Source organism: Hylaeus volcanicus, chromosome 6, assembly GCF_026283585.1.
Source record: "Hylaeus volcanicus isolate JK05 chromosome 6, UHH_iyHylVolc1.0_haploid, whole genome shotgun sequence".
NCBI lineage: Eukaryota > Metazoa > Arthropoda > Insecta > Hymenoptera > Colletidae > Hylaeus > Hylaeus volcanicus.
In genome coordinates, this window is record NC_071981.1 from 16,202,841 (window position 1) to 16,223,087 (window position 20,247).

Below are 20,247 nucleotides of genomic sequence, written 5' to 3' on the forward strand. Positions count from 1 at the left end.
TACCTTCTAAGACCATCTAGTATCTCGTAACACTTCCTGTGACATCTCCTGACACCTTCGAACATCTCCTAACATATCCTAATACCTTCTCACACTACCTTATATTTCCCTTTAATTACCCTTTCATTCATGGCACAATTTCCATTAATTTCCCATAATTTCGTGACACATTTTCCTTTCATTTCTCTACCTTCCCTGACCACCTCCTTACTCATCACGTGATCCTGAAACACAAGGTAAGTATCGAGCCACAATTAAAAGTTATGCCACCTCTTCACATATCATGATCTCCTGATACCAAAATGTAAAGTGAAGTGCTTCCACTCAAGACTTCAGCTAAGTTGCACGCTCAAAAGTTCAGCAAAGTGGGACAAAGCAACGTTGATATTGGGAAGAGGGAACTTTAAGGGGAATTGAAGAAATTATAGGGAAACTTACCTGAAAATAGAGGGAAATTAAATGGAAATAGGCCAGGAAATGAAAGGAAATTAAAGGGAAATGTCTCAGAGATGAAGGGTTATAAGAGGGAAATGTGACAGGAAATGAAGGAAAGTTAATGGGAACTGTGTCAGGAAGTGAGGAGAAGTTAATGGGAAATGTACCAGGAAATAATGAAAAATTAAAGGGAAATGTCACAAAAATGACGGAAAGTTAATGGGAAATGTGTCTGGAAATGGAGGGAAGTTAATGGAGAATGTATCAGGAATAGAAGGGAAATTAAAGGGAAATGTGTCAGGAAATGTAGGGGAATTAAAGGGAAAATTTCCACGAAGCTTTATATAATGTCATTGTCATCTCCATGATTTCAGATATATGATAATACCGAGACTTACTTTTACTTTGGAAAGGCGCTGCTGGCATCACCATAGATTAGATACACCAAGCGCATTATTTTAAATTTCTATATGCAAACTGTTTGTTAACTGAAGTTTCCAAATCACGAATATTTTCATTACATTTTTCGAGACATTTCTTTAATGCATTTACTGTTAAGTTTTAAGATACTTCAGGACCAAAATAAATTTCGTAAGATTCGACTGTAACATTTATTTTCTAATTTCGTTACACCTATATTGAATAAAATTTAGAGTGTAATACCTTCAACCCTTTTACATAGTGCAAAAATAGAACCGTTCTATTTTTGAATAAACATTACTGGTAGGAATGTATCGTTCAACTTATCTAAATAAAAACGCATGTCGGCGTTGCGTACAGCACCGGCAACGGTCACATATACGTGTTCAATAACAACTTTTTGGAAGAACGTCTGAATTCCTTACATACAAAAACTCGTAAATCTAGTAGAAAGAAAAGAATTCGAATCTTTTCTTGCGACACATTCGTTTTTCTATTTTTCTTTACCGTACGTGTCTCTTGTGTCCTTCCTCGAACATCATCGAAGAAGAAATTAACGTAAGTACGAACAATTTAAACAACGACGAAATGTTTTCTTCACGGTGTGTTTATTTACAATTCAATGAATATAGTTAGCGTTTCTATGCGCACATAACGCTAGCCGTATATAAAGTAAAAATAAATTCGACGATCATTTAACTTATCTAAACGTAAGGAATTAAAGATGAGGCGAGGAATATGTGTCTCGAGTTTGAAGAAAATGTCAAAATGCGATTAACATGTATGATGCAGTCTTCAAGCCTGGTGTTATAAACACGCAGGTTTCGTTTTAAATACGTTTCACGGTAAAACGTGGCGCAGATTTATCTTAATTCAACCTGGTGCAAACCTTTCGTGTGATATGACATTAAATATGATACCCAGCCCTCGGAAATTATACAACGAAATTCATTCTTCGGGTAATCGAATCTATCGCGCAGTAAAGAATGGAAACGTATATGCTACACACTTTCGTATGTGTATTTATAAACAAATTTCATCAACGAATTACTTGTAGTCTACTGTACTTCTGCAAATAGCTTATTTCGCGTACAGTAACGTACATACAGTCGTAAATTCATTTCGTTAAATTTAAAGCTATGATAGGTATAGTTTTAATATATATATATATATATCTGTGTCAGTTTTACGTTTCTCTATAGTAACTATATACAAATATCTCTTATCATCGGCAACAGCAATAATAATTGTAAAACTCTTGTAATAAATTCTCCTTATAAATAGATAAATCTTAAATATCGTTCAATCGATAAAAACTCCTGGAAAAATTACCTAAAACGATCGATCTATATAGGTATACAATATCTTCGACTAATAGGCGTGGTACACAATCGATAAAAATCAATGTTTCGTGACACGATCGATGTGTATTTATTACGCAAATATCGATGAGCAGTACGCGATTAATGATGGATGAATACGAGATAGCTTCGATATCCAAAATATACACACGCGAGAATAAGAGTGACATAGTATAAAAACTCGCGTGTATCGAAAATTCATCGAGAACTGGACAATTGGTTCGCGAATAAAAATGTCCAAACTCGTTGATACAGAAAGGAAAACCGACCATCTGTTGGAACAAATTGGTCGAACAGATTCTTCTCAATTTTATACAACATTTACGCAAAAAAAATGTATTTAAAACTTATGCGACATGCTAGCTGAACTGCACCTTCTATACGTCTCTCGTTCGAAGAGATTTATACTTTCATTATTAACATTCAACCCTTTGCGAATTTTTTTCTCTAAAAGATAGAGATACAATCACTTAACGAATGAAGAATACGTTCAAAGGATATTCGGTGATCCGTTTCTCTTGGTATAGGGAATTCTTTTTCAAAGAAAACCGCCTAGGAAACACACCATGAAAAGACTATCATAGTTCATAGCCATGGAACGCAACGTATGTACATCGCTTCGCAAAGGGTTAACACAAAACGATAGGATTGGGTGATAGTTACTTTTCATCTCAAGGTGACGCGTGAATCTTCAACCCTTTCAGTGCTTCGCAAGATTCGATTCCTTAGCACGCATTGCATGAGGAAGTCGAGTAGTCGCGTCGATTAACACTTTATCTACTGTGAGCCTATTCGTAGGTGTTTAAATTCCAATGTCTACCTATCGCAACCTATTAACTGTGTTTTTGTTTGTGTACGTAAGATGCTGAGTTTGAGGAAATAGACTTTCCATTCGCGCCACGATAATGCCGAAAGCCAGAGAGATACGTAAAGTTATTTATGAAATGTATATTAGTTGTATACTAATGTAGAAAATTATTTCCTAAGATGTAGACTATTTCTGAATAGGCAGAGGTAGCTAAAATGTTAAGCATACTCCGACAACGCCTCGCAAAAGTTCACTACATGAAATGCACCAATCTAATAAGCGAAATACGTGAATTGTAACTCGAGTTTTCAAATGAAACTTAGCAGAGATAAAGATCCCCATCAAAGTAATGTAATCTGATGAAAATTAGAGTTACTAGATGCCGCTGCCTTTAAAATAATTTTGTTGCTTTAACGTGGACGAATTAATCTAGAGCTTCTGCTTAAGATTCGCGTTTATGAAGTGCAGTTAGCCTACAACCAAATTTTTTGTTTCGAACATTGGTTTACAGTTCACCACATGTGTAATTAGATTTACTGCTTAGGTAACTTATGCGCTCCTATTCTATAGTAGAATGGCATGTCGCTTCGCGTTTCCTATGTTTTTCTTAACGAGATCACCTAATTATCGATGCTTCTATCCTTAAGCAGAGTCTCATCGACTCAACTGCAGTAACATTAGAAGCTACAGGTTAGTCCATCCACGTTGAAGCAAACAAAATTTGTAAATACACAGCGACATGTGGCGATGGAAATCGTTACAACGTTAGTATTCCACGGGAGTGAAACCAAGTGAAACCGCGGGCCACAACTGTAGGAAATATCGTTTGAAACATCTGAGTTACGGAAAACAAAAGACAGTCATCTACTGATTCGCGAAGGAACACGCGGTTGAATGCGAACGACATAAAATAAATAGTATTCCATGAGGGTGAAACCGCGGGGGATAACTAGTCGGGTATAAAGACGCTTGTGTACGTTCATACGACGTGTCTAACTCGTGCTTTTCATGTTCGATTCGAATTCCTTATCACGTGTCTCACACGTTATAGCCTAAAGGGTTAAGTTTCATTCAGTAATTCGAGTTACAGCTCTCGTACTTCCTTCGTGAGAACTCGCGAGCACCCGTACCAGCGAAAGAGTTGATCTATTTTTCTTGCGGCACCTTGACGAGGACGGTCCTAGTGCCGTCCGCATCCGAAATGTTGATTTTCAGCTCGTTCGTCAGCGCCTCGAGCTTGTCGACCACCTTTCCGTTCTTGCGCCCACCCGGATTTGGCGGTGGCCAAACGTCGTCCAATGGCGGTTCGATGTACTTCCTGCCGGATATCGTGATGTACTCCGGCTTTCCGCAAAGCGTCCCACCTACGTGATCCGAGGACGACACGCATTTCTGCGTCAGTTCCACGTCCATGCGAGGACGTTTGTGGAGAGGTGGCTGGATCACCGGGCTGTAATCGTGATCCAGGAGACCTTCCACTTCCTGCAGCAATTCCTCGCTGTATTGCTGCAGCTCCTCGTCCATCAGCTGCTTCGTGTAGAGGAGTGTTCGTGAACGGCCTGAAACAAAAACATGAAATAATAACTAGTCTGTGGATATACAGTCAGCCTTATAAGCATTTATATCCTCCATTGAAAAAAGTCTAAATTAAATGGTAGGTTTGATGTTTCCCAATAAAGGTTTCATTATAAGTATATACATGTGTAGAGTTGTAAAACGTGTAAAATGTTTATTCATGTACATGTTTATAATTAAACATTTATTTGGAAACATCAAGCCTATTATTTGATTTATACGAATTTCTTGGATAGACGAAGAGGGTACAGATACTAATTGGACTGATGAGAAATGTATAAATATACAAAATATAAAGAATAAAATACACGTTACAACATTTAGAAGGTCAAATTTAAATTAAACGTTTCTGTTCTTGATCTGTGTAAATAATAATACGAATGTATATAAACATCAGCAGTCTAATAATAACACTTCTTTATACAAAAAGATCATAGTTGATGTCATTATTGGCGTATGTCATAAAATTGCTGGTTGCAACTATTGGTGGCACAAAAGCTTTCATTTTCAAATTTAATTGAGGAATATGAATGTTCTCTGTAAGATCTTGTTGATCTTTGGAAATGGTCTGCATGTTGTAATACGAAAAATAGTTTCTTGATAACTCCAACTATGATATCTTTCTACGAAGAAAGTAAAATTTAACATACTGATAGCCTGAATTCTTTTTTAATTCCATTACAATCTCTGATATCAAATGCAGATTGTGTTTTTCGTATTCTTCGAGAAAGTGGTTGAATGAAAGATCGATGGAAAGGATCAACCAGTTCAGACATCGAGAAAGGATCCAGAGCTTTCTTGCCCTCGTTTAGAAAGTAGCTGAACAACTTCTGTTCGATCTCATAGCCTGCTCCGGTTTCGCCACGCCGCTGTAAATATCAGTCTTATAACTATAGGTTTCGAAATGTACTTATCTTTTTATCTGAAGTAATCGCGAGTATCTGATAAAACGTCTGCAGCGGTGGGTTATCTAACAACGATAATAAACAATTCGTCGTCGCAAGAGCACAATTGAAAAGAAACTTTTCAACAGAAAATCTATAAATAAATCTGTAAAAAAGATGAAAAAGAAAACTAGGTATAATAGGGCTAACCATAGAATTGAATGCAAAAATATGGGAACTATGGTGTAAATTGTAATGCATATTAACTTTCAGATTTGTTTAAACCGTTAATCATTCTGCGTGTCGATATACATCTTATCTACGCATAACTACAATTGGTGTTGCTCTTGTTGACAGAAACGAAAATTTGAACAAAACCAAACATGATGGCCTAAATTATTATGCAAACATTTTTTTTTTTTTTTAAATAAATGTGTTACTACTCATCCAGTTAGTATGTATCCATTGAAAAATAATTTTCTTCTGTTTAAAAAGAAAGGCAAGTCCGAAGGGTTTCAAATAAATTCAAAACATAATTTATGTTCTTTTTTTGTCACGAGAAGAAACTAGATTGTAATTAGCCTACCACAGTTAGCAACGGAATTAATTAACCAGAGGAAAGCGAGAAGCATTGTGACGATATAAACCACGAGGAGGTGGTCACGTTTCTGCAAAATGCAGACTGACATTACAAACTGGAAATTTTAGAAGATTGACCAAATGTATAATTCTTGGAAATGAATTTATCCAACTCGAAGGGATTGATTTAATTCGTTGGAGAAGGTAAAAGCAATTTCGATGCTGTCGATAATACACATCGAAGCGAACGCAGTTGTAACTTTTGTTGGCACTTCAAATTCTGTTACAAAAACGACGATACGTACAAAGTAAATGTGTTTCGTAATCTGAAATGTTGCTGATATCATATCACGAGTTCCGTTATTTTTAATGTTGCAATTGAATCGTATCCGATTCCTGGAATTTGCTGTTCGAGCCATCAGTGTTTTCGAATAAAGAAAGGAATCCATTGCAGGTCAATTAGGAGGCGAATCACTTTTGCATCGATAAGAACATGTGAAATTTTACGACCCAGAGTACAAAACACATTATGTAGATTGTATCATTAAAAAATCTATACAATAACCTACTAGTATGAGAATATATACAATATCGATAATTATATGCAGGCCTTAATAAATAGAAGGAAAATAATCAATAGTGACTTCTTTCTGTAACGAAAATAAAACTTGACAAACTGATAGCTTAAATCCTTTTTCAATTTCATGTTTAATTTCCTATGCTTCGTATATACTATGTATACATATATAGAAGAAAAATGTATGAAAATGAAAATTTCTTTTGGTTTTTTTGTGTCGAACCAAAATTACGACCTGCATCTTTCCCGCCAATAGGAGGTTTTAATTGTGAGGTGTCCTACAAATATGCGCTGCAGTCGACTCAATTTGAATATTTCTTGTTGAAAAAATTTGTACGAACTACTCATATATGTATGAAAATAGGATAACAAGTTCGACAGAATTAATTATTTTTTTCCATCCTAAAAAAATGCACGAAAAACCGCTTTTTTTTAGACCTCCTAATTCAGGATACCCCCTTAATTTCTTATTCTTCGTTACGGAGTGGCATGATACTATACTTATTCGATGCTTTACAAGTCCCTTTCATTGTTTAAATCGTACGTGTCAACTGGTTCTGCGTAGTTGATATTAATAAACATTGCGTTATATCTTTTCAGATGATACCAGGTTTACGAATTGATTGTCGCGTAAAATATTCGCCCAACGTCGTACAATTATCTGAGGTTACCTAATCGCGTTCAACGATAATAGATACGTGTCAAAAGTGAACATACACACGTGTCAATATATGTTTGTTGTTCGTTTTGATGCGCACTTATGTCTTTTACTCGTGTTTTTCAACTAGCAATATTCGAAGGACACATATTGAATGACTTATTAATAGCAATATTCACCATCAACATGTCGCGATAATCGACATGTTGACATGAATCGTTTTTAATTCTTGCTTATTGCAATCGTGGAGACTTTTTTTGTAGTGGTAGAGCAGAGTGACTGCAAAGGAATGATTTCAAATAAAATATTGTACTTTTATACAGGGCCGGCGTGACCTTTTACGGGGCTTGAATTCACATTCAGATCCTACACTTAAATTTTACAACGCGGAATTATTTATTTACAAATGCTGTTACGTATCTTTTATAAGATGAATATTAAATAATAATATTTCAACGATTTTTGTCACTCCTTTAAACTGAATCATCGCTAATAAAAAAAATGTCTTGCATCTGTTAATGGTATCATCATTCCGTAAAAAGTTAATCAAAATTTTCGTAGACCGCGGGGCCAGGTTCCGGCGAACGGCGTTGAACCTGCCTTGCGCCGGGCCTGCTTTTATTATTATTTTTATATCGGATTAGCTACGGCAACTAAAATAAAGGGCGGAGGGCCCAACGATGACGTTCAATTTATGCAAAATATCATTTTAAAATGAATAGTTAATGGATCACAAAATATTTCTTGAAAGACAAACGACTGCTCTTTGGCAGTTTGTTTTTATTATCAGAAGGAAAAAAAAACAATACCTATGCGAAAATATCGTTAGGTGATATATCTTGTACATTAGGCAGGGTTTTTGTAACGTGTTGATTCCCGACTACGAACACCATTCGTAGCTGTCCATTTGTCATAGCATGACACATACGAGTAAATAATGTATGTAAGAAAATAAAAATGCGCCTGAAATAACTGAATATTCATGCAAAAATGAAATAAGTATCAAATAACAGCATTGATGGAAAGTTTGTTCAATGTGATCTATCGATAAAGTGTTGAAAAAATTATTTACGAGACAGTCAGAATATTCGAATAAACGTCTTCACCTTGACTTTTGATCTATTGGTTTGGATCCACTTCAAACAATTAGAGTTTAAAATGAAACTATAGAAATAATAATAATAGCTGCATCAGTTAAATGTTACAAACGCGCACACATGCAACATCATTCCCAGTCGATATTTCGTCCGTAGTAAATGAAATTTTAGCCGCGAATATATTGGCGCGTTCTTGCTCGAAGCAACGTTGCAAATAAGAAGGTAGAATGTAAAACGTAAGAAGACGCCGATGGTTTCTCGTTTCATTTTTCACGTCGCTAGTAAAAAGTTGCTCGACCATGCGAGTGTCGGCCGAGGTCCAAGAGATACAACGAACCGCAGGACGTGAAAGCAAAGTAGAGAAAAAAAAAAAGGAAAGAAAATATTCCACGCCTGCCTGCAGTGCTATTAACTTATTCGACTCGTGTAACCGCTAATATAACGGTTTATCAAGGTTCGACAAGCACATGGTCATCGCGGGTTAGCTTTGGACAGGTTTTCGAGACCTTCGAACGTGACCCTTTAACTTAATACAAAAATCGGCTTCCGGCGCGTGGGGTCATCAACCATACCCTTGTAAGAGGTCTCTAATGACTGATGTAATACATTCAAGAAATCATTTTTTTTTCTTTTTCAAAAGTATTAGATGTAGAAAATGTGCCTTTGTATTCAAATCTTTCATTACCATAATTTCAGTAGAAATATTCGTCATTTGGTTATGTTAAAGTTGCAATCTTCTAAGGTCTCCATCTAATCTCCATTACAGTGAATCTGTGTACTTCATAACTTAAATTATACACACCTGATGGTCATGACAACATGTATATATGCAGATATGGAGTTTCGTAGCAGTAAAATTTTGTTTAATATTATTCTTGTAACAGATTACAAGTCTACTTCATAATTACAATAATTGTTGAAGAATAACAATAAGAAAAATTTGATGGCTGCTAAAGTTCGTGTAGATGCATTGTAATAGCCATCAGGTTGAGACTTATGTGTATAAATATATTGTAACAGAGATCAAGGTGAGGACTCAAAAGATCGACTCTTTAATGAACTCATAAATGATTGAATATAGAGGTTCGGGTTTAATTTCTGCACGTAATAAATACGGGGAAGTCTACCATACATTACCACCTCGGTTTCGAGTGGGACACATTCGGATGCTATTAGTTTTTTTAAAGGTGGACGTGTGGATGATGTACGAAAGACATTAACATTTCCTTAAACGGGATCATAAATTTTGTACTACATCAGTCGATGCAGCTTGATATTCTCTACAAAAATTTATTACTCTATTTATGTCCAAACATCATTACTTTACGAGACATTTTCCGTACTTCAAAACATGCTTAAAATATCCTTAAAGTTAAAGTAAGAAATTAAGTAAACTTTTCTCTGTAAAAAATTCACGAGAAACATATAGTGGGTGTAGAATATATTCGTACACCGATCAATTTCCCAAAAAAACTTTTGTGTGAAATTGTAGTTTATTCACTTCTTTTTTATAATCAATGATATCTTACATATTCTCGGAAGTCTGTAAGATAGATATACTTCAAACAACATTTACTAGTTAATATAATTTGTGAAATTAACAAAAGAATGGGAAAAGTGGGTAAAAGTATAGATGCAATAAGTATTTATTCGATTCTTATGACAAACCATTTACAATAGAGTTTGTAATGTAAACACATTAGTTTATTGCTTCAATATTTCTATCGATTAATTGTTTTTTTCTTGTTAATTTCGCAACTTACATAAATAGCTATTTTTTTGTAATCTATCTATCCTAGAGATTTCCGAGAATATGTAGAATGTCATTGTTTATAAAAAATAAGTTAATAGTTACAATTTTACACAGTTTTTTTGGAAATTGATCGGTGTACGAATACTTTCTACGCCCACTATATAATATCTGACCTTCCAATGTTGTTTCCCCCTTTAATGAATATAATACAATACAATGGCACCACTCACCTGCCAGCGGCGGCATTTTTTCCGGCTGTTCTTGTTCCTGCGTGAGTTCGTTATTGGAATTGGAGTGCGGTCGTAGATTCGGCACGGCGACAAGAGCCAAAGAGAGCAGCAAGACCATTAGACAAGTGGCCGGCGGGGCGCTCTTGTTACCCTTTTGTAGCAACGCCTGTAACCTCTTCAACTGTCCAGCCAGGCTCTGATTCTGCGACTGAAGCGCCTTGATGCGCTTCAGAAGCGTCATGTTCTCCTCGGTGCATTGCTTCACGCGATCCTCCAGCCCGTCTACATACTCCTTTTTCCGTTTCCGCGAGTCCTGCGCGGATATTTTGTTGCGAATCTTGCGCCTGATCCTTTTTAGCTCGCGCTCCTCGTGCTTCGTCAACGGATAATGTGTCGGCAACGTTATACCCTCTTTCTGGAGCAGACGTTTCTCTTCGGCGTTCAGCTTTAGCCTCGGATACGGGGAATCCGTCTCCGACACATCGTCGCTCGAATTGCGACTTTTTTCGCTCCCCGAGTCCTCTTGCTTGATGGTCACCTGATCATCCAATCAAATAAATAGAAATGATTCGATTAGATTCTTTGATCATCGATATTTTTAACTAAGTAAAGAGAACATTAAAGAGAACAATGTAATTCCTCGTACCTGGACGGGTTTGTTGATGATGTTTGCCTGGTTAATTTTGAACCCTTTCAGATTCCTCGCCTGTGATGCATTGATGATTTTTATGGTTCGCACCTCCTTCATGTCTTTGAGACTCACTGGTAGTAGAATTGATCTTGGATTACCAGAACCCATCGGCGTGACACGTATCAATTGTCTGATATTACGTTTGCCGTTGCAGGAAATATTACGGACGTTTATCGTGTTACCCTCCTGGGGTGCGACGCGAACCTTCGGTAGTTTGTCTGGAACAAACGAAAATTCGTTTTTCTCGTTTTCTATTTGCTGGACCAACATTCAGAGTCAACGTTATATTATACTAGTCTTTGCAAGCCTTATATCTTTATTATAACATTTTCGATCGTCTTTGTTTAATTATATAATAATCTATAGCATCGTTGTACATAAATTATAAAAGGAATACGAAAATTACGATAGCTTTACTGATATGATAACTTCGGCTACGTTTTTCCTTGGTTGGAACATACAAAATTAGATTGCAATAAAACATTAAATATACAATATAAATATAATCTATACTATTTAATTATTATTGAAATTAATCTATACTTACATTATATTATATTTTATATTTTATATAAATTAAATATGTATTGAAAACTTTTTTTGTTCAACACGTTGTAGTAGAGCTAGATATAAAGGCTTGGCGCAAGACTAATAAATAATAATTCTCATTTGTACCAATATGTTGGGCTTAGATATTGATCGATTTCTTTCATATTCAATTATATAGCCAACCTTAACAAGTTCAAAGGAATCTTCTCTAGTTAGCTTTGATAGTTATTTAAATATATACTAACGAATTCTTACTTATCTGAAGAATTGCAAACCATTATCACCTCAAAGCAGAGAAGTAACAACCGCTGGTTTCATCACACCAGTGCGAATAATAGGTATGACGTGATTTACAGCAGTAAACCACATTCCCTTGGGAGTATCATTGACTCATTGACTCATGTCAGTAGCGCAACTAGAACGGAGGTCAAGGAGGCAGATGTCCTCCTCCACCCCCTTAGTACAAGAATGAAACATTTTCTTGAAAATATGCAAGGAATAAAAAAAAAACATACTTCAAAACGTTTACAGATATACACAAAAAACATCTTTCCTCGTGTTTCCTGTTTTCTTGTTTGTTATTAATACAATACATTGGAACAATTTTTGTAAATATAGATACAAGATTACATGTCTATGTATGTATAATCCTTTGTTTTACATAATTTTGAAATTACACAGCCAAAAAGAATATTCTAATTCTGTTTTTATACGATGAAAGAGAAAGTCTTTCTAAATCAAATTTCAACGCTGCTTGTAATTATAATATTGCTCCAAAACTATCAACAATTAAAGAACGTTTGCAATCCCTTTAATTGAAAGTAGAGAAAAATAAGTATATGATTCGTGTATCGTATTTAATTACTACCACAAGCTTTATTTGTAATAATTATTATCAAAGCTAAGCATGGGTGTAAAATGTCCCTCCAGACTGGAAACTCAACAAACATGATTCTATTGTCGAGGCCAGATGAAAAGTCTGTAAAAATATTACCTAAATCCAGAACCGGATGTTCTGTGAGGATAGTGGTGGCGGTGTCCGCCATGGTGTTATTAGGGTTCACAACCGCGACGAGGGTCTGCTCCACATCCATCTCTTCGGGAATGTCCGTAACAGGTGAACCAACGTTGGAGCTAACAACCGACCTCACCGGACTATCCACGCTGCCCACCGACTGGTTCGGGCTGTCTAACGATTCGAAGTCCATGAAATTCTGCGGACTGCTCATCTCGGAGTTGCTGATCTCCACCTGGTCCTCCTCGATGGGCAACAGCGGGCTCAGCTGCTGCTCGCAGGAGAGGCTGAGAGCGCTCGATAGTCCACTGTCCGAGGAGGACGACGGGATCGTCTCCAAGTCATTCTCGATCAAGTTGAACTGATGGTCCTCCAGTTTGAAAATGGAGTCCAGGAAGTCGTCGGGATTCGACGGCCATTCCTCAGTCTTGAAAAATAGATACAACAGGATTCGCTTTAGGAGACCATTAATTGTATATTACATTTGTATATTTAAATACGTTAACTTCCAGACAAATATTTTTGAAAAGTTCCTGCTAGGATTAAATATTATCGTGGTATTTATTTTTGGAACATCGTCAAAATTCATAAATTTTATTTAAATTCATTTCCTTTGATGCTTGCAGAATTCATTGTTTTAGTTCTTCAGTGAAAAGCACTGTCAGCCATATATGGGGGAGATTCGAGTAAAATGAAAATAAAATCAATTCTTTTAATGCATAAATGAATGTTCTAGAAAAATGAAGCTGTAAAGGTTCAGGTCAGAAATTCGATGTTACTGTACAAAAGCCCAAAAATTCCTCAGTTTTGAAAGATGTTAGACATAAAGGGGTTCGCTTAAGTAAAATGAAAACTCGATTTTTTGTTGTTGGATAAATGAATGTTTTAGATCCTTAAGGGATGAAACCAAATTAGAAGTCCAAGTATTAAGTGTTTCTTGGAATATTTTTTTTTTTTACAGAGAAAAATTTATGTAATGTTTTTATAACTTGGAGAACATTTTAGGTACACTTCAAAAGTACATTTGGCAATTTTTTTCAATTTATTTCAAATAGAAATCTTTGAAATATGGCGGTATTTTTTAAAGAATATTTGTTCAACCAGTGGGAATGCTAACTTGAAAACTAATTGACCAATCTTCTTCAAACTTTATATCGATTACTTTATCTGAGTACCTTGAATATGAACTATAAACACGGAATGATATCATTATTTAAAATACGTTTTTTATTGCGAAAAGCTGCTCAAAAAGTGGTAAAAATTCATACTTCATCTTTAAACGCTTCTAAAACATTCAATTTTCGACTTCTTTAGTCGCAGTTTGGTTCATAGTCTTAGAAAACATATTAATAACGTAAACAAAATTTCATTCGTGAATTTCCAGTGATAGCAGACTCGAGCGAAAGCTTGCTGTAGAGAACAGCTGATATCTAAAAGATTTCTGTGTGAAATGAATTGAAAAAATTACCAAATGTACTTCGAAACGTATCTAAAATATTCTAAATGAAAACAAAAATTAGGAAAATTTTTCTCTGTAAAACAAATCACGAAGTACACGTAATATAAGGGTTCCTAATGTGGTCTTCCCCCTTAAGAATGTAACTGTAAAAGCGAAATGTCGAAATTTGACATAATAGGTAATGATACATACAGTACTATACAAAAGTTTTAAGTCACCATGTTAAGCTTGCATTATACTTAAATAAATCTATGCTAATAAAATAAACCTGATATACGATACATTTGTTATTGCGCATTTGATATAATGTGTTATGGCTAGACTGCGGATCTTTATGGAAAATAGAATCTCAGCAAACGTACCTACAAAAGCTGAACCTAAATGGGAATTTATTTTACATTGCAAATATTATGATATGAACTTTCAATATAATTTTATATTATTGCATACTGGGTGGATTTCGTAATTTCTTGCACATTCGCTGTGAATTATTTATTTATCGGTATTCGTACGCACTACAATGGACTGACTTCTTTCGCATACCTTTCACGCACGGTTTCTTATTTAGAGCGGATTATTGACCTGATGCATTTACGTCGAGCATGTTTATACCAAGTAGAAACGACTAAAACTACTTTTGAGCCCGTGTTACGGATAGCACGAATAATTTCTGTTAATGGTCTCGTGTTCTACTTGTGTATCTGGCTGAAAGTCGGGCTAATGGACTTATTGTTAGCGAAGGTTGAAAAATGGCCGGTCTCACCGGCGTTTGTAGTTCGACTCGCTAGAAACCAAACGTTTGGCCAATGTTGGGTAACCTAGTTTTCGAGGAATGGTAAATATAGTCAAGTGGCGAGGAAGATAGGATCGTTTCAATTCTGCATTTATTCCTTGGATCGTAGACAAAGAACCTACTAATATTAATCGTAGTTATAATACGCGGAACTCGTGATTATTTTTTAAACAAAAACCGTCTATCGAAATTTGTTCGAGATTTACCATAATTTTCGTTTAATATAAAGCACGTGCTTATACATTTTAAAATGACTAAAAATAAACCTGAGCTAATGCAACATGTTCTTTGTATTTACGAGATCGGTTCGAGCCTAATTCCCATGGTTCAAATTCCAGCAATCTGTCTGGTCTATTTCTTTGCACGTCGCGAATAGATGGAAGGCATCGCTATTACAATTTTAATAGTCGCAATTCCGTCACGGAACTTCTTGCGATTTCTATGAAAAATATGTACTGCGCGTAGTGATTCGATTTTACCGGTAATACATGCGTATGTTTACTTATTTTACCTACTTACAGTTGGTAAATTTCGAAGACATTCAACCGTTGGCGTTTTTAATACTAAGAGGTTCTATAATGAACTGCTGTAGTCAGAAGCATAGTACGGGTTATATAAATTTTAAATGTTACAGTATTTTGTAATACAACACTTCTAATTTAATTATTTTAAATTGAAAAAAGGGATTCTTAACAATCTTATCGATTGTAGACAAGTATTTAGTGAATTGTCTTGTAGAAATATATTCTACTACTAATAATCACTAACTGCGTGTATTTTACAGAGTCAGTCCCATAAGTGTTCGTACTCTCTATGTTCCCAAATAAATGTTTCATTATAAATTTTACTAGTACTTCTTAAATAAATAAATAAAATAAATATATACATGTGTGATATCGATTCATGTACATATTTATAATGAAGCATTTATTTGGAAACATCGAACTTATCATTTAATTTAAATAAATTCTTTCGACAGACATGGAATGCACGAATACTAATGGAACTGATAGATAATAATTCAAAGTCATTATTATGTGAAGAGTTACTCTTAAACGTTCGATTTTTGTTTAACGTCGAGGTATTCAAATATTTTGTTTCTTAATATTTTTGTCGTCGTGCAAAATAATGACCGAAACCTAAACTGGCTTTACGTCCCAAGCAAAAATGAGTCACAATTTTTGAGACTATTCACAGGAAGTCCCGTAACGTAACGGTATATCACGTTCGAAGGTCACTCACCATGATGAGCAAGTTCGCAGTCTTGTTCCAATTCCACACTTGAAGTCATTTACGTGCGGTGCAGGTAATGCGATTTAACCAAAAACAATATAAAGTATTTATGAACCCGTATTTCTAAACGATGAAAGAATCGCAACCGATTGCTCAATGAAATGTATCAGTTAGTCAAACTAAGAAAATACGTGTTCCATAAGATAGATTTAATTAATATGAATGTCTTTAACTTAACAATTACTAGTATTTCTATTTAGGGTAAATTCGAAAAAATATTTGTTTATTGCCACTAAAATGTGTTCTTAAACATGAAATGAAGCCTCGAATAAGATACACTATAATTCTTGTCTTATTAATCATTTCTATTATATATATTTCGACTAAAGAATAATATTAAGAAATTAATTTTTAAATTACATTTAAAAATGTTGAGAGAGTGTCAATGGATACAGTGGGCATTGCATGCGTGTCTTTTGTTTTCTGCCTTCGCTTGCTCTGTAGAGCTCTTGTGTGTATGTGATCGCCATAAGGCACGTTGTACTTTTGTAACTGAAATAAAACCTTTACAGTGTATTAACCTTGGGGCTGCATATCATTGTCGGCCTGTTGTCATCATCTTTTCCTACCTACTGATTTCTAACAAAAAAATAATTTGTTTGACAATTCTAGTTTAAAATGTCATCAAACATTGATTAAAAAACCCAATTTTGAATTGCACGATTATAAGTTTTTACTAGAGCCAATACTTGATCAAATTTAAAATCCTCTTATTTCTAGCTTCACTTTATAAGCTATACAGGTGTCTTGATATTATTAAATACTTAAGATACCACGTGATACGTCTTCGTAACTACATAAAACTAATTTATGAAACATTAATTTGTCTCGTTTAATAAAGTATGTTTTAATACAAAATCGAAGAAATAAATGCAATATTGAGACGAAAATAATTGGATACTTAATGAGATATTCCCATCCAGGTATTAAATCCAATATGGTGGCGCTTGCCGCACGGGCACGTGCATTAGGCCGTTCCATATGTTACTGAAGTCCAACATGATTACGTAATAATCGTAGGTATTCGTATAAACTCTTCAGTAATAAAATCGTGAATACCAAGCATAGATGATTTAAAGATCGACTACCTTTAACGACTCGACAGTTATATGGAATTTATTTTTATATTTCACCGTGACGGACCGGTGAAATTGCATAATTATTATTTCTTTGTGTGAGTTACACGCACGTCGGTAGAATGTATTTCCGAATTATTTCATAACAGTATTATTATAACAATCAAATTAGAATAACGCTGTATGTATAGTAGTTAACGAAATATACAAAGCATAACAAGATGTGCGTAGGACTTCGAACATCCACTCGCAAGCGCACACGTGGGTCGCGCATACCATATGTTAACATAAATTAAGAGTAGTCGCGCGAATAACACGAACTTTCGGTTAAATTTTTTTGCTGTTTACAATTTCCTGTATACACAAAACCGTCGTGTGAATTACGCTAGACGAAATACGCTTAGCATTTCATTCGAACTTCTACACACGGATCGCGTCCGATTAAACCCAATTAAATACAATCATTTGCAATGAAAACGAGAGACGCATCGTGTTATTAGTCGAACGGGGAAGATAGAACGAAAGTGGCACAGACTACGGTGAAATGTACCATTACTTTTCGCGTAATCGAACTGTGGAGCATTCTCCCGTTGCCGAACAGAACCGCATATTCTTCGACCCTGCTTTCGAAGAAAATAAAAATACGAAGAGCCTTTCGCAGCCTTTTGCACGACTACAATTCGCGGAATCGCAAACTTTGAACGTTACGGGATAAAACTTCCACGTTTAAGCTTGTAATTGAGCTTTCATTTAACGCCGGTCGTTGCGTAAAACGCGAGTTGTTTAAAAAGGTTTTAGAAGCCTTGGGAATTATTCTCTGTTTTATCGTTCGAGATAACGAGCACGAGAGAGGCCGACTTTTTTTCTTAGTTGTCCTGTAAGTTTCTCGGGAAAACGAGATCGGTTCGATTTAATACAGCCAGATACGGATATCAACGTCCTTCCTTCGCTCCTTTATCGTTACATAAAAGGAAGTTTCAAAGAACAAAGTTCTCGGAACTTTGAAAACATTACTAAGCGAGTTACTCAATTGTTTGTCTCGATACGGGTTTACCCCGGGCGATGCCTTCGCGGAAGAGACTAAGTTCATAGTTCGAGGCGTCTACCGTGACAAGGAATGGAAAGAAAAGAGAAAAAGAAGAAAATAGGGAAGATAAGCGGAACATCCGGTAAGCGTGTATCCAGTGATGGGCAAAACCCTAGGTTTCGAATAAATCTGAAGTTTGCCGGTGTGTTTGGCTCGTTTCTTTTTCTGGAAAATGTTCAAAAGAGAAAACGAGGAGCAAACATATCGGTAAACTTCAGATTTATTCGAAACCTAGGGTTTTGCCCATCGTTGCGTGTATTGAGGACTCACCGTGATGGCGTCTTCTCCGTAGCTTTGATCTATGAAAGGTTCGTCCTTAACGTCACCTTTCAGGAACGAGTCTTCCCGCGGGAAGAGCAGGTCCATCAGGTTCATATCCGATGACGACATGTCACGAAGCTTGCTGATTTTACGCGACAGGCGTGAACACTACGCGCGCACTGTGAGCCGCTACGCTCCCATCAAAAACACTCAACACTGCACGGATAAAGCACACCTCGACACAATACGGTAGATAACACGTCCAAGCACGTCAGTCGACTAACGTTAAGGAAAAAGAGATCGTCACGGACCGACCGACGGACGTTCGGCTCCTCGCCCCACCCTGTGTTACTTGCACTACACGGAAAGCGAGACGGAGAGAGGGACGGGACCGGTTTTCAGATTCTTGCCTGCTCGATCGGGCATTTCTCGGGCGTCCGCTTTTTGACCATCGCGAGACGAGATGCTCGCACCGAGAAATTCGAATGCCTCCCTCCGAACTTGTGCGACGTTTATTGGTACCATGGGCAAAAGCAGCTGAGTGGTTTTCACCGAGAATACTCTCACGACCCTCTCTATTCAACTGCCAACGTGGCACTAAGCGCGTCACAGCGACAGGAGCCGAGTCTGCGCAGTGGCGCGTCCCACTGCTGTGCTTAGGGGAGGGGATTCACGTCTAGCGGCGCGATTTTTAAACTATGTCATTCTAATGTACGCTTACTTCAAATGTACGCCATCTTGTTTTAAATTAATTTCTTCCAAAATCCTTCGTTCAGGGACCCGCTAGACTAATCTATTTTCGAAATCTACCTTTGTTTTTGTTTTCAGGTGAACCAGTGTAGAGAAATTTTGCTCACCGCAAACCTATGTTTTTAAATCATCGTCTACGTCGTCGGCTGTTATGACGATATAAATGAAACGTTTCTTCAAGCAAAAAGTTGTTTTTTTTTAGTTCTTTAAAACATGCTTTATAATATCCTTAATTGTTACTTATGGAAATTATTATTTAATAACTAAAAAAAAAAAAATCACAAAGAAATGTCGTTTTTCCTCTTCCTGACTGCGGCTAACCCCTTAATTTTGTTGCGGTTTTCCTTTCGGAAGAAAGGCTTGCAATGCGGTTTCTTTTACGTGTTACTACACATCACTGCATATTACTATTTTTAAAATTGCGAACATGAACACCGTATAGAAAGTCTTATTGAATAATAAAAAGAAACTTCATGTTTAAAATTTGAATTCATACAACATGATTTGACTAGATTTTAAGCACAACCGGTATCCTACAGGTAATGATGATTACTTCTCTTACACTTTCTCGGTATATTATTCGTAACCATGTTTCTAAATATTTGATATAAATTAAATAAAAATTGTATTTTATAAAAGTGTGCTTTTAAGCATATTTTATAACAAATTTGACTTGTTCCATTAAATTAAGCTCTTTTTTTTTTAACACAAGCTTGGAGTCGAATCAATCATTAATGGTTTACTAATTTTCCTTATTTACTAATTTTTTTATGTTCTGGCGTCTCCCCTTGCTCATTTTTTAGGTACGTCACTGAGCTTGTGGGCCAGCGATTGGTCGATCAGGCTAGTGCAGCAATAGGTCGATTCCTCGAGATTCGGAGTCGACACGGGTGTGT

General features: G+C 36.0%; 1 protein-coding gene and 1 long non-coding RNA gene across 2 annotated transcripts; one reads left to right on the forward strand and one right to left on the reverse strand.

Annotated features, from left to right (window-relative positions):
- Positions 1–1,032: 1,032 nt before the first annotated feature.
- LOC128878276 (cyclic AMP response element-binding protein A-like) lies at positions 1,033–18,747 on the reverse strand. Its single transcript, XM_054126361.1, has 5 exons — positions 18,611–18,747; positions 12,612–13,059; positions 11,024–11,286; positions 10,378–10,915; positions 1,033–4,583 (listed from the first exon to the last, which is right to left on the reverse strand). The coding sequence occupies exons 1-5, from the start codon at positions 18,728–18,730 to the stop codon at positions 4,171–4,173; spliced, it is 1,782 nt and encodes a 593-aa protein (XP_053982336.1). The 5' UTR covers positions 18,731–18,747; the 3' UTR covers positions 1,033–4,170.
- Positions 17,851–19,895, forward strand: LOC128878277 (uncharacterized). Its single transcript, XR_008457373.1, has 3 exons — positions 17,851–18,422; positions 18,674–19,329; positions 19,430–19,895. It is a non-coding gene; the product is annotated as an uncharacterized LOC128878277 (long non-coding RNA).
- The last annotated feature ends 352 nt before the right edge of the window (positions 19,896–20,247 follow it).